The sequence below is a fragment of the Lacerta agilis genome, chromosome 16 (genome assembly GCF_009819535.1).
Source record: "Lacerta agilis isolate rLacAgi1 chromosome 16, rLacAgi1.pri, whole genome shotgun sequence".
Classification (NCBI taxonomy): Eukaryota; Metazoa; Chordata; class Lepidosauria; order Squamata; family Lacertidae; genus Lacerta; species Lacerta agilis.
In genome coordinates this window covers 36,057,211-36,070,628 of record NC_046327.1, presented here as the reverse complement: position 1 = coordinate 36,070,628, position 13,418 = coordinate 36,057,211, and the positions used below count along the sequence as shown (strand labels likewise).

At 46.4% G+C, this 13,418-nt stretch overlaps 1 protein-coding gene across 2 annotated transcripts; it reads right to left on the bottom strand.

Annotated features, from left to right (window-relative positions):
* Positions 1–725: 725 nt before the first annotated feature.
* TSR2 (TSR2 ribosome maturation factor) lies at positions 726–11,776 on the bottom strand. 2 transcript variants are annotated; one of them, XM_033173322.1, is made up of 5 exons: positions 11,657–11,776; positions 6,191–6,281; positions 5,093–5,184; positions 2,119–2,292; positions 726–1,598 (listed from the first exon to the last, which is right to left on the bottom strand). In XM_033173322.1, exons 1-5 carry the CDS (start codon positions 11,735–11,737, stop codon positions 1,485–1,487), a joined length of 552 nt encoding a protein of 183 aa, XP_033029213.1. In that variant the 5' UTR covers positions 11,738–11,776; the 3' UTR covers positions 726–1,484. The 2 variants fall into 2 exon arrangements, with proteins under 2 accessions (XP_033029213.1, XP_033029214.1); XM_033173323.1 differs by lacking the exon at positions 11,657–11,776 and having other exon boundaries at positions 5,093–5,218; positions 6,191–6,275.
* Positions 11,777–13,418: the final 1,642 nt, after the last annotated feature.

Sequence of the window (13,418 nt, the reverse complement as noted above, 5' to 3'; positions counted from 1 at the left end):
ACCCCCCCCCATGTTGCATTCATTTTAGTATTGTTAAGAACTGCCTTGCTCAATCAAAACAAGGTGTAACTACCACACATTATTTTGTCTCTAGAGCTCTTCACCAGCAGGGTACGACAGCAATAGCCATTCTCCTGTTCTTTGCACCTGCTGTTCTGAGTGACACATGGAAGTTCCATTTACCTACCCTAGCTAATATAAAGCCAGTGATAAAACTTTAAAAATAAGATGAGGTCACAGCAACCTTTGAGCAGGCAAGCCCCATGCCATATAAAATAGGGTGCTTGTGCAGCAGATGCTCCTATCGGATTTTGCAGAGGAAGGGGGTCATTACAATGGGGAGAGAAACCTCTCTCGCACAGCCTTTTCTCAAATGCAGTTGCTTCCCCTCTGCAGTGCACTTAAACATGAGTCGGTGTTCCTCCGTTCTGTTCCAATCCTTTATTGGACTGTCACAGGAGCTTCCTATAAACCCTCCAACATTTCTCTCCCCCTTCCCTTGCTTCTACTATCTCAACTTACATGTGAGCAGGTTGGGGGGTGGGTGTTCTAAAAAGCAACACCCAACTTGGTTGCCCTGTTTTATGAGAGGCTCCTGGTGGGGGCTGTTGGTGCCTGTCCAAATTATTTGCCACCCTCTTACCACCCCCGTCCCCATCGTGGTGTAGAGCTAGTGCATGTAACTTTTATATTAAAAAAGTCAGTATTAAGGGATATACAAAATCTTACCAAAATAATATTTTATTGTTGCTCATGTACAGTGGCTGGCCACTACAGAGAACAGGGAAGGGGGCTTCTATTGAGAGAAGTGCCCTGTCCCACAACCAAGGATTTGTGTATTGTCCATGTTACTTTCTAGTTTCATTATTGTATTTGGTTTTCCATTGTCGTCTTTTTTTTTATAAATACAGAATTTTGTTTTTCTGTTATGCTTATCTGTCTGTTTCAATATTGTCTAGAATGCAATCTTTCCCTTCGGGGTGGGGTTGGGGGGGGGGAAAGATATTGGCCTGATTTAGTCTTCTGGGAGTTGAAGAGGAGGCAGTGGAGATGTTGAAATCAGTGCCTTGCCATGGAGGAAGGTATTTCCTTGCAAAAGAATCCACCCTGCTGCTAAAACAGCCATTTTTAAGCACAAGGAGGTGGCAGAGGTGGAAGATGGCCTCCAGTGCATTGAAAAGAAAACCACTTCAAGGATCCTCAGCCCTTTGTGCAGCTGAACCTGTATCCCCTTCAGCGCAGGAGAGCCTCTACCAAGTCAGGAGCAGAGGGACCATGTAGCTGTGTCTGCACAACACACTTAGGCCTGTGCAGAAGCCTCACACGCAGAGACCAAAAACATCTCTGTCATCCAAGCTGCTCCTTTTGATGCTTTAAAAATAAATATTAAGTCTCTTGCAGCTGGGGGTGAGGGGAATCACACATGTCCCTGCCGCACCAGCTCAACCAGAACTCCTGCAGTCGTGGTAGCTGCCCCTTGTTCTTCATTTCTTTTTCTTCCTCACCAAGGTCCAGCCATCTTCAGGATCTGCGTTGGAGGAAGGAGGTGGGCTGGGCTGTGGTCCATTCATGCTGGGAGCAGCACTGCAGTCCATAGCCTGGGTAGGGGAGAAAATGAGACAATTATATCAGAGACTGGATTTAATTGCTGTTTTCTGGTTCACATAATTTCTGTTTTTAACATTCTGGGCCAAAACCCAGTTTGTAGCCTTCACTGTTTGAAAAACACAAAGGCAGTAGTCTGTAGGATTTACAAGGGAACATGCTCCACAGAAGCCTGTCTCTGGGCAAGTCCAAGGAGCCATGGTTCTCACCAACCAATTGCAGTCTAAATCTGCTGAATTAAATAGCCAGTTCCTTATCATCTGACAAGTTTAGACTGGAGCAAACGGCTCCGGTCATCTGGACCTTGGTTATGTGCCATAACTGTTATTTCTCCTTCCTTCATGACATTCAGCCATGCTTCCCTCCTCTTCCCTCCGTCCTTGTGTCAGCCTACTGAGTTATGAAGAGACTTGAAATCTGGTTCTGAATAAAGCCAGCAGCTCAGAGGTTATGCAAAACAAGTGAACAGGCTGGCTGGCTATTTTCATTTTCAGTGCGGTTTATTTGTCATACCTCTTCCTCAGTCCCCTGTTCCTCCTCACTGCTGCTTTCCTCTGCTGGCTTTGATTTTGCAGCTGCCACCTTTGCCTCTTGCTTCTTCTGAGCCAGCCGGACAATGGCTTCATGCACTGCTGCTCCCTCTCCCTGCTGGCACTGACCAAAGAACAGGCGCAATTGCTGGCTTACCTACAGTGCGGGAAGAGGGTCAAGTCTCTCTCAGCGACCAGAGCAAGAACTTCCACAGGGCTAACCACTGCAGCAAGGCCTCCTCCAGAGCTGGCTCTAGAACTGCATCTTCCATCAGACCACACACACAGCTCCTAGAGCAGAGAACGGAAGCCAGAGGCTCCTGTTCTCAACGTATCTGCATGTTTACTGCTGAAGTTGGCAGCCATCTCATTATACTTCTATTCATACTAATAAAAATAGCAGCAAGATACAGGAAAAATAATACCATTTATATTGAGGAGAGTTCTTTCCATCCATCTGCAAGCACACTTGAAGAGGGCTGAGCCAGGGTCAGAAGTGGCTGTGGGGCCAAAATGCTAGTGTGCAAGTCACAAGGCCTTGACATGAACCCGTCCTAATGAGAAAAGAGACATTGCCTTAAAAGCCCCCCCCCCCCCCGACTTTTTTCGCTGGGAGAAGTGTCTGCCAATTTTTTTTCCAGCTTGGGAAGCTAGACCTCCCACCAAGTCAAGCAACAGGGTGGGTTGAGATTGCTTTATGAGTAATTTACACATTTCTCCCTCTTCTTTGGTAACACTTCCATTTTCTAAATGAGGGTGCCATAAAGGAATTTGTCCAAAACGGGTGCCACCAGCTGCTGCCTGACCTTCAGACTGAGAGCATTCTAGGAAGTTAGTGTCTGAACCGCAGCTTCTTGATATAAGCATCCCTCCAGTGTCGTGGCCTGGAAATCTGGCAAGAGGCCAGTCTTGGGTTTTCCAGAAGGCAGGTCTGTTGAAATGGCTTTTAAGGCAATGGCAGTTTAGTAGCTATTCGGAACCAGAGGAACAATCTGAAATTCAGTCTCAAGTTCCACATTTGTCTTTGTAATTCAGGCGTGTTGTTTAGGCACATCAACATTAGATATGTGATGAAATATCAACAATGATGGCTGTTATGAGGTTCCCCTCTCTTCCTCCTCCTAATTTTATCTTTATGTTCAAGGAATGCCTAGGCCAAGAGGCAGTGATTGACCAAAGGTCACCCAGTAAATACTGTAGCTAAGCAAGTCTCCCTGGTATAAGGCACTAGTTTGCTGCTATGCTGTGCTAACTTTCAGTTGACTGGATAAACTGATCCTACTCAAAAAGCAAGAGTAATTTTGTGTGTGTGGTTGTTCTAGCCACCAGTTTTAAGATGGGATTTCTTGCCTTGCAGAAAACTGACAAAAACCCTGCCTTTTCTCTGTTACACTACCCTCTGCAGTGCAAAAGGTGAGAAGCAGCATTTGGAAAAAATTGGCTCCCCAGATTTAGAAGGCAACTTCATCTGACATTTTCCTTCTCCACTGTTCTGTAGCTGCAGTGCCTCAATGTACAGTGCAAGAGTGCCCCATAGTGGTAAATGGCAGTCAGATCAGGGAGGAAAGAGGCAGTTAAAATGTCTAGGTCCTGGCTGGATTGCACAAATGAGGGAGAAGTGGATACAGCTGGAGTGGAAGGTGTGACAAAGAAAGCAAACCTTTACTCTAAGGGCAGAAGAATCTATCCAAAAACAAAAAAAGGAGTAACTAGTTTGATGTGTTTGTGCTGCAAGGTCCAAAGTTCAGCTTCCTGCAAGGCATCAAAGGCATCTATATGAGGGCTGAGAATTTGAGGGTTAAAAAAAGAAAGTTCTATTCGTATTTGCAGAAAGGCTTTGTAAAGGCAAAGTCTCAAGTGCATTTTTTTAAAAAAAAATCGGCTTGCTGTGAACTAGCAGAATTCATCTCAATGGCTGAAGTTTGGGGTCTGCCTTATAATAAGCTAACATTCCTACCCAAATATTTGGGTTTTTTATGGGTTTTCCTTCATATTGAGGGGACTGGGGGAAAATGGTTTCAGCTCAGATTGGCTAACAATCCTGGAGCTCTCTTTGTGATTTACATCCTTGGCTTGCTTTTGCTCTCCAGTTGTGACACTTCATGCAATGGGACACTGACATGTTATGTCCTGCCCTGCATTTGGACTTGGTGACTTTCTGGCCTTCTGATTTTTAAAAGCATCCAATCATCAGCAATGAGAAATCAAGCCGTTCATGACCTACCACGTGCCCTGGTGACTTGCAGACCAGTCTAGCAGACTGTCTAAGCCAACCCCACTTGAGGTGTCATCAAATACTGAAGCATGGTAAACTGGGCACAACTGAGACTGGCTCTGGCTAGGTACAGAATGGGGAGAACGAGAAGGTGGTGCCGAGTCCCATTTCGGTCTAGAGGAAAGCAATGGTTTGGGGAGCTCTGTGAGCTGCAGGAGGAATAATTTCTGACATCAAAGCTTCACAACCAGCAGACAGAGTCAATCTGCTTCAGACTATAAAGAGGGGATTGCTCATACGACTGAATGCTCCTTTGTACCTTTTAAAAAAAAATTATAGATGTACAAAACTAGATGCAAGGGAGAAAAGTTCAAGTGTAGCTTTCTCCCCAACATGATAATTTTGGAAGTGTACTTTTTTCTTTTTACACCAAGCAACATTCAGTCACATAAGCCCTTATTTGCAGTTTGAAGTGGTACAGGCTAGTTTTTCTCACCTGCTGTTTGTGAGAAACGAGTCCTAAGAAATAGGGAGACAGGAGATCCAAGACAAGAGATGATGCTAATCCTCAGTGGGAAAACCAGCCAGTGCAGGTTTGCAGGAAGGAAGCAAATGTAACACAGCCTGGGAAAGACCTATACAGTCCCTTGGAGCACTAGATGCTTCCATCCCAACAGAGGGTGAGTGTGTGTGACCAAGGACTTGGAACCCAGGTGTAGGGAAGAGAGGGCCTTGCATATACCTGAGCTAAGCTTCCATCTTCTATCATCGTGTCAAATTCATTGTTCATCAACTCGGCAAGGAAATCTTCTATCTCCTCCAGCTCCAAGTCGGCTACAGAGAAGAAGGTAGACAAGGAGTTAAAAGTCTGTGTAGAAAAGAGGGAAGAATTCAGTGATTCAAGTGGCCAGGAACTCCGTAAGAGATGCCAGAAAACAGGCATGGGGACCCTTTGGCCCTCTCAGGCACAGCAGCTTCCATCATTCTTGACCATTGGCCTTGCTGGCTGGGGATGATGGGAGTTGCAAGTCCAACAACATCAGATTGGGAGGGGGTGTGTGCACAGGTTCCTCCATCCCAACCATAAAGGTGGAGATTCAGGCTCACAGATACCCTGCCCAACTGAACCCCAAAGCCCCCAGCTGTAATCATTCAACCTAACTCTCTTGCCAGAGCTGGATGCACAAGACAGGAACTCTTGACCTCAGACAACATGTCTCTCCTGGTCTCCAAAACAGTTGTGATCAGCTGAGTGACACTTCCGTACATGGCTGAGTTTTTCAGAATTGTAATAAAATGATTCTACCATGTTTGTTTTGTCTCCATTCCATCTTAGAACATTGAGAGGGGGTTTCTTGACCTACCAATGTTCACTGTGACAGTGAGGACCCTGACTTAGAGCAGCACTGAATGAGCAAGATGCTCTGCTCATTCCTGCAAGCACCTCTCTGGCTGCTACTTCTAGGTAGCTGTGAGACCAGCTTGACTTGAGCTGCCCACCACAACACAAAATAAAATGAGGCACCCATCATGTTGTGCCAAACACAGGGCAGACCCAAAGTCTGCAGGTCTCCTGTTTGATGTTCTGCCTTTTAGTGGACTGGGTTAGTATTTGTCCTGTCACTGATGTTCACAGATGAATACCGGTACTTTTATTATAGTTTTCTGTTGTGTATTTTACATGTTTGATAAGTAGCTCTGTAATTTAGTATTTCTTAAGTTGCTTTGAGACATTTTGTTAACAGCTATGAGCACATATAATAGTAACAATAATAGGTTTATCTTCCATGGAGTCGGCTATCTGGTTCAACAGAACATTATCCTGTTTAGGTACCCTCACCGTTGCTTTGAAAGTATTGCTCCACAGCCTCCACCATCCATTCAGCTTTCTCTTGGCTGTATGCTCCTCCAAAGCCATTTTCAACTGCAACCTGCATCAGAAAAAGACAAAGCTACGTTGATAAAGGAGAGTAGTTAGGCAGTTCTGCAGGAATGAACTCCAAGCTAATGAGTTGAGGTTGCTTAGAGTGAAGACGGATATTTTAAGAGTGCTGGGGCTGGTTTAATAATATATTCACACAAGGTGATATCCAATGTTAATATAGTCATATAGTCAGAGTAGATCCATTGAAAATCAAATGACTTAAGTAACCTAACTCCATGGATTTTAATGGGCCAACTCTACATATGACTTAGCTGATACCACCCACGTTTTCAGTCCTGGTTTGCACTACAATAATGTAACAAAACAGTTTTGGGGGTTTTCAGCTGTGTTTCAGAAGATGAATTGGGGGAAAGCCACCTCCTCCCTTTGTCACAGATGTGTTATGGCTATGATGGGCAGGGCATCTACTGGGTAGCGTCAGTGCCATCACCAACACCACCTCCAACAATCTTTGGAGCCTTCATTTTTTCATTTAAGATGAAAGAGAAACATAAATGTGTGTCAAAATAGTCTGCCCTAAGCACAAAGGAGGGGGCATGAGTGAGAGCCCACATGTTCAGTGACACAGCCTTCCATTTTCCTGTTTGTACCACTTCAAACTGCAGATGAAGATCTACGTATAATAACTAAAAATAAAGAAGTGAACTACATTGTCACCCCTGGTTACGGTATTTCAAATCTCATTTTAATGGGGCTTATAAAGAAAAATACAAAGATGATTATCAAATATCATTTTTTGTCCAAGCTGAAACATTAATATAAAAGCAAAAAAGAGAAAGAGGTAGAAAAAAGGAATAGAAAAAGATTTGAGAGAGAAATTAAGAAGCTAAAGAACTTCTGATTCTTCATCTGACCGCTATATACAAACATTTTTCACTTCATTCACTCCAGTTTTAACACCTAATAAAGCCACTTTCTATTAATCATAACCTTCAATCCTCAAATCCAAATGTCATTATTTCTTTTTTTTTTCCACACAAAGCCCATGAGAGGTTTCCAATCTTTAGTAAATATTAACAGTGACTTTTCTCTGACTAAACATGTCAATTTTGTCATCTCAGCTAAGTCCATTAATTTTAGCAACCATTCAAAATCTCTGGGTTCTTCAACGTCATGCAACATTGAGAACACCAGGCCTAAGGCCTCCTTAGTCCAGGATCCAGTTCCCTAGTGCCCAACCAGAAGCCCACAGCCAGGAGAGAAGGGCAAATGCACTTTCCCACTGCTGTTTCCTGACAGCTGGTGTTCAGAGACGGCATGCTGCCATGACGGCTGGTAGTCACTGATAGCCTTACCCTCCATGAATAAGTCTACAGTAATCCCTTTCAAGGCCATCTAAGTTGGTAGTCATCACTACATCTTGGGGAAGCAAATTCTACAGGTTAACTGCACTGCTTGATTATGAAGCTGCCTTTTGTCTGGTGTGTTTATTCAGATGTCAGTCGCACAGTGCTTATGCCTTGGTGAGTGTTCTTTGGATTATAGCCATAGTTTCCACCTGTAACGAGTTCCTGTTCAACAGCAGAGCATGCTAACCAACTGTAGCTATTCATTGGCTCAACACCAGTTGTGCATGTAGGTACCATATTGAACCCCTTTGTGGGTAGGCACAGAGTTCAAAGTTCTGAAAATTATACTTATTTAGGAGGTATATTTGTATGCCATATTAAAACTTTTACAGATCTGTGGCTTCTATATAGGAAAAAGGAGTACTGTATATACTTGAGTATAAGCCTAGTTTTTCAGCACATTTTTTGTGCTGAAAAAGCTGCCCTCGGCTTATACTCGAGTGAGGCGTGGCGTGGCGGGGGTGGCGAGAAAGAAGCCCTTTCTCTCTGCTCGCGCCGCCGCCCGCTCACCCCAGTCAACCATTCCTTAAGAAGTGTACAAGAACGGCAGTTCTTTACTCTCCCCAGGCACCTTGTTCCATTCCTGAACTGCTCACATAAATGCAAACTTTAGACCCCAGAAGGCAGAAAGCCTATCAGTTAAGGAAGTATTAAAACCCCACAGGTGCTCACTTTCCCTGGCTCCTGCTTAAACAGGACAGGATCCCAGCCTTCTCTGTATAACACAAGGGAACATTGCGCTGTGGGTTAAACCACAGAGCCCTAGGGCTTGCCGATCAGAAGAATGGCGGTTCGAAACCCCGCGATGGGATGAGCTCCACAGCAGCAAAGGAGGAAGAGGAAGGAGCAGCCTAAAGGGCTGCTTTCGGTCTGCTCGTTCCTCCTCCTCCTCCGCAGCGGCAAAGGTGAACCGGCTTATACTCGAGTCAATAAGCTTTCCCAGGTTTTTGTAGGGAAATTAGGTGCCTCGGCTTATATTTGGGTCAGCTTATACTCGAGTATATACGGTACTTTTCTAGTTCTATTTTTGAAGTTGGGAATTCAATTTTTGTGATAGCTACTCAGTCCCTGTGGGACGCGGGTGGCGCTGTGGTCTAAACCACTGAGCCTAGGGCTTGCTGATTGGAAGGTCGGCGGTTTGAATCCCCGCGACGGGGTGAGCTCCCGTTGCTCGGTCCCTGCTCCTGCCAACCTAGCAGTTTGAAAGCACGTCAAAGTGCAAGTAGAGGTACCGCTCTGCCAGGAAGGTAAACGGCGTTTCCGTGCGCTGCTCTGGTTTGCCAGAAGCGGCTTAGTCATGCTGGCCACATGACCCAGAAGCTGTCTGCAGACAAACGCCGGCTCCCTCGGCCAGTAAAGCAAGATGAGCGCCACAACCCCAGTCGTTCGCCACTGGACCTAATGGTCAGGGGTACCTTTACTTTACTCAGTCCCTAAGAAATTGGTTTATTTGTTTGAATTTCTTCCATTCTTGCTCTGAACACATGCAGAACAGGGACCATGCTTAAAAACAATGATGGGAGGTGGAAAATTTCCAGTTCAAATTTTTTCTATGGATATCTTTCAGTTTCATAAGCTCATTAGTAATAATGAATGAATGCCAGTTGCAAATATGGTACTGAGCAAGCTTGGCAGTTTCAAAGTTTTTAGCTTTGTAAAATAAATACGGTATGTTAAATTAGATCACAATCTAGGCATCATAAAATTTTCCAATGCCAACTTAAACATTTTCCAGTTTTCCAGAAAACCCACATCATGACTTAGAAATACGTCTAGCAGGAGCTGATCTAATAAAGTTAAAAAGTAATGCTTAAAATGATGTCATGGTTGCAGAGAAAAGTTACCAGCTTTCACACATGTACAAAAATAGATGCAGAGAAGATACATTTACAGCCTCACCCAGTGCATTTTTACCCTTAAGTCCTGGCCTGTATTTTGCCAGAACAAAGGTGGCAACCCTACACACCAGCAACCAAAGTGCACAGTAAAGTGTGAAGTCCACTTCCATCCGCCTCACAACTTGCTTTAAGAGCACATTTCGCCTTTCTACTATTATCTGAGCTCATGGGAAACACCATGAGGCAGCGATGGCCAACAATTTGGATGGATTTAAAGGACGATGAGACTAATAATAATAATAATAATAATAATAATAATAATAATAATTTATTTATACCTCGCCCTCCCCGGCCAGGGCCGGGCTCAGGGCGGAAAACACCAAATATAAATTACAAGAAAATGTAATAGGGGGAAAACAACAACAAACAAACAAACAAACAAACAAACAAACAGTTAATTAAAATACAGCTTAAAATGCAGCCTCATTTTAGTAGTAGCCCATAAATCAAGGGAGGAAACATCAGATATTCACCCGAGCCAGCTATCCATGCTGGTTCTACATGGGCCAGCAAAAAAGCCAAGGGAAAATTTATATACCAAATCCCATATAAGGGGTCAGAGTGAGTCTAAGGCCAGGCGGAACAGCTCCATCTTGCAGGCCCTGTGGAAAGATGTCAAATCCGGTAGGGCCCTAGTCTCTTGTGACAGAACATTCCACCAGGTCGGGGCCAGTGCTGAAAAGGCCCTAGTTGAAACCAATCTAACCTCCTTGAGGCTCGGGACCTCCAAAGTGTTGTTACAGTCATACCTCAGGTTACGCACCTTTTGGGTTACGAACTCTGGTAACCCGGAAGCGCAACCCAGAGCACACGCGATGCGTGGATGCGCAGAAACATTCTGCGCAGTTTGCACAGACCACTACTTCCGGGTTTTTTGCACGCTTGTTCGGGTTGTGTACTTTTCAGGTTATGAACTGTAACCCGGAATCAATTATGTACGCAACCCGGGGTACCACTGTATTTATGGACCTTAAGGTCCTCCACAGGGCATACCAGGAGAGGCGGTCCCGTAGGTATGAGGGTCCTAGGCCGCATAGGGCTTTAAAGGTCAAAACCAGCACCTTAAACCTAACCCTGTACTCCACTGGGAGCCAGTGCAGCTGGTAAAGCAATGGATGAATGTGATCCCGGGGCAAGGACCCTCGCCCCAGCATTCTGCACCCGCTGGAGTTTCTGGGTCAGCTTCAAGGGGAGCCCCACGTAGAGCAAGTTACAATAATCAAGCCTGGAGGTGACCGTCGCATGGATCACTGTGGCCAGGTCAGGGCGAGAAAGGTAAGGGACCAACTGCTTAATATGGCGGAGATGGAAAAAATGCCACCTTTGCTGTAGCTGCAACCTGCGCCTTCAAAGAAAGGGAGGCGTCAAAGGCAGGGCCGTCTTAAGCATATCAGGCGCCCTGGCGCGGCCAGCGAACTTGCACTCCGCCGGACAGCCAGAGGGTGCGGCGCGGCTGGCCAGCTCGCGCTCCCGCACTCTGCCAGGCAGCTGGAGGGCGCAGCACGGCCAGGCAGCTCGCGCTCCGCCAGGCAGCGGGAGGGTGTGGTGCAGCCGGCTGGCTCGCGCTCCCGTGCTCTGCCGGGCAGCCGGAGGGCGCGGCTGGCCAGCTCCCGCTCCTGCGCTCCGCTGGGCAGCCGGCGGGTGCTGCCAGCGGGGCTGGAGGGCGGAGGCGCCCTCCAGGCCATTGCGCCCTAGCGCCTTGCGCCAGTAGGCTCAATGGTTAAGACGGCCTTGGTCTAAGGTTACACCCAAACTCCTGACAGAATCCATGGAACAGAGGGCTATCGATGGCTATGAGCCAAAACAGCTTTATTCTGCCTCCCCTGAAGGATGCATCTGAATGCCACGTGCTGGAAGTGCAGGAGGGGAGAGTTTATTGCTTTGCTCATGTCCTGCTTGTATGAGAGCAGGATGCTGGACGAGATGCGCCGTCCGCCTGATCCAGGGGGCTCTTCTTATGTTCTTAAGCCAACTCCGCATTCTTTGAACCTGCGGCTACATGAAGGAAATGCACTTTGCACATGCTCGCCCTCCACGCAGGCTCTTTTGCTGACAGCCTGCGCCTCCCGCTCCTCTCCCCGCCCTGCTACCTGCCTGTGGCGAACGAATCCTACCTGCAGAGCAGGCCAGCTGCCCAGGACAGCCTCGACCCCTTTTCGGAAGAGGCCACGTGCCTCCGCCCTCGGAGTCGCCATCACCAAGCGGCAGGCAGGCAGGCAGGCAGTCACGAGGCCAATCGCCGAGCTATCGATGAGCAGAGGAAATGGCAGGCGGGCAGGCAGAAGGAGCCGAGCGCGGAGCCCGCGATCGCGAGTCTCCTTTGTCAACAAAGGCAGAATCCGAGAGCAGAGCCGCTTCGAGCAGTACAAAAGGCAGAGCCCGAAAGCAGTACAATATTCCTGGACGCCATCTAAACACAAGGCGATATGTTGCTGGTCTTGCTCCGGTGCTTGTTGCCAAATGCCACTGGACGGCGTTTGAAACTCGGGGCTTCCGAGTAACCACGCTTGTGGGAACATTAACTTGGCAGACATCCGCCATCCATACAGCTACGATTCAGGCATCATCGTGGAAAGCTAGGCAATCTCAGGTGGAATCGCAGAAAGTCACTGGACAGGCTGACTTTCAGAAGACTTCAGTGGGTGTCTGGCAGGATGCCACAGCTCGGAACCCAGCCATGATCCTGCAGTCCCCCCACCCACCCTTCTGCTCTCATCGCAGCGGCACTAGAAGCAACACCGCTCCCCTCCACCTACTGCCCGCTCCCACTGGCAGCATTTTAAGGGGGGACAGCTTTTGAATGAGTTAACATCTGTGGTAGCCAATCACCACCTTAATTTACCCCCCATATGCAATGCCCTAGCCATTTCATTTCATATATCTGTTGGGGGGCGCTTATTAATGGAAGAAATGCACTTGTTCCTGAAAAACACGACTGTATCTGCACCCCACAGCCCTCCTCCTTTCTCCTTTGTAACCCTTGTATCTCAAACTGTGTGTTAAGCTTTTTGTGACCACCGTGTTTGCCTAAGAACACACAAACCTATCCAAGTGAGGAGTAGGGATCTTTATTAAGCAAATAAAGCTGTAGGGCAAATGCACACACAAAATTCCCTGTAGATAAAGGGAAGGGACATCATCGTTAATGGACACTCCCAAGGACAACGACCACCTGGAAAACACCTGTTGTATCTAAATGTGACTCTCCACCAGAAGGACCTCCTCCCTTCAGATACCTGGTCAAATCCCTTACCTCACCCACCTAATGCTATTTTCTCTTTTGTTCTGTACGGTGTCAAAAGTGTATAAAAGTTTGCCTGTTCTTTTGTTCTTGGTTCTTCTCCATCGTCTGTCCTGTGAGCAAGAACCCTGTTGCCAACAGTTCTATACTTTAAAATAAACTGAATAAAATAAAAAATTCCTTCCAGTAGCACCTTAGAGACCAACTAAGTTTGTTTTGGTATGAGCTTTCGTGTGCATGCACACTCCTTGCTTTTCATTAGAACTCTGGTCTGGTCTCTTGTTATTTGTATGCCAGCAGGAGTTTCAAACAACGTCCTGCTGGGGTTCAGGATTCCACCCAGAATCGGACCCTTTACTGGGATAATTCCCATAAATTCTTACAACATATCTATAGTCCTACCCACCCTATTGATTTATAAAATCTAAAATTTTATAACTATAGATTTAATAACACTATAGGATTATTTTTAAAAATTGATTTTATAGCTCTATAAACTGGCTCGGGGATTTCATTTGGGGTAAACTAAGATGGCCGATGTAAGGGACACGGGTGGCGCTGTGGGTTAAACCACAGAGCCTAGGGCTTGCTAATCAGAAGGTCGGTGGTTCGAATCCCCGCGATGGGGTGAGCTC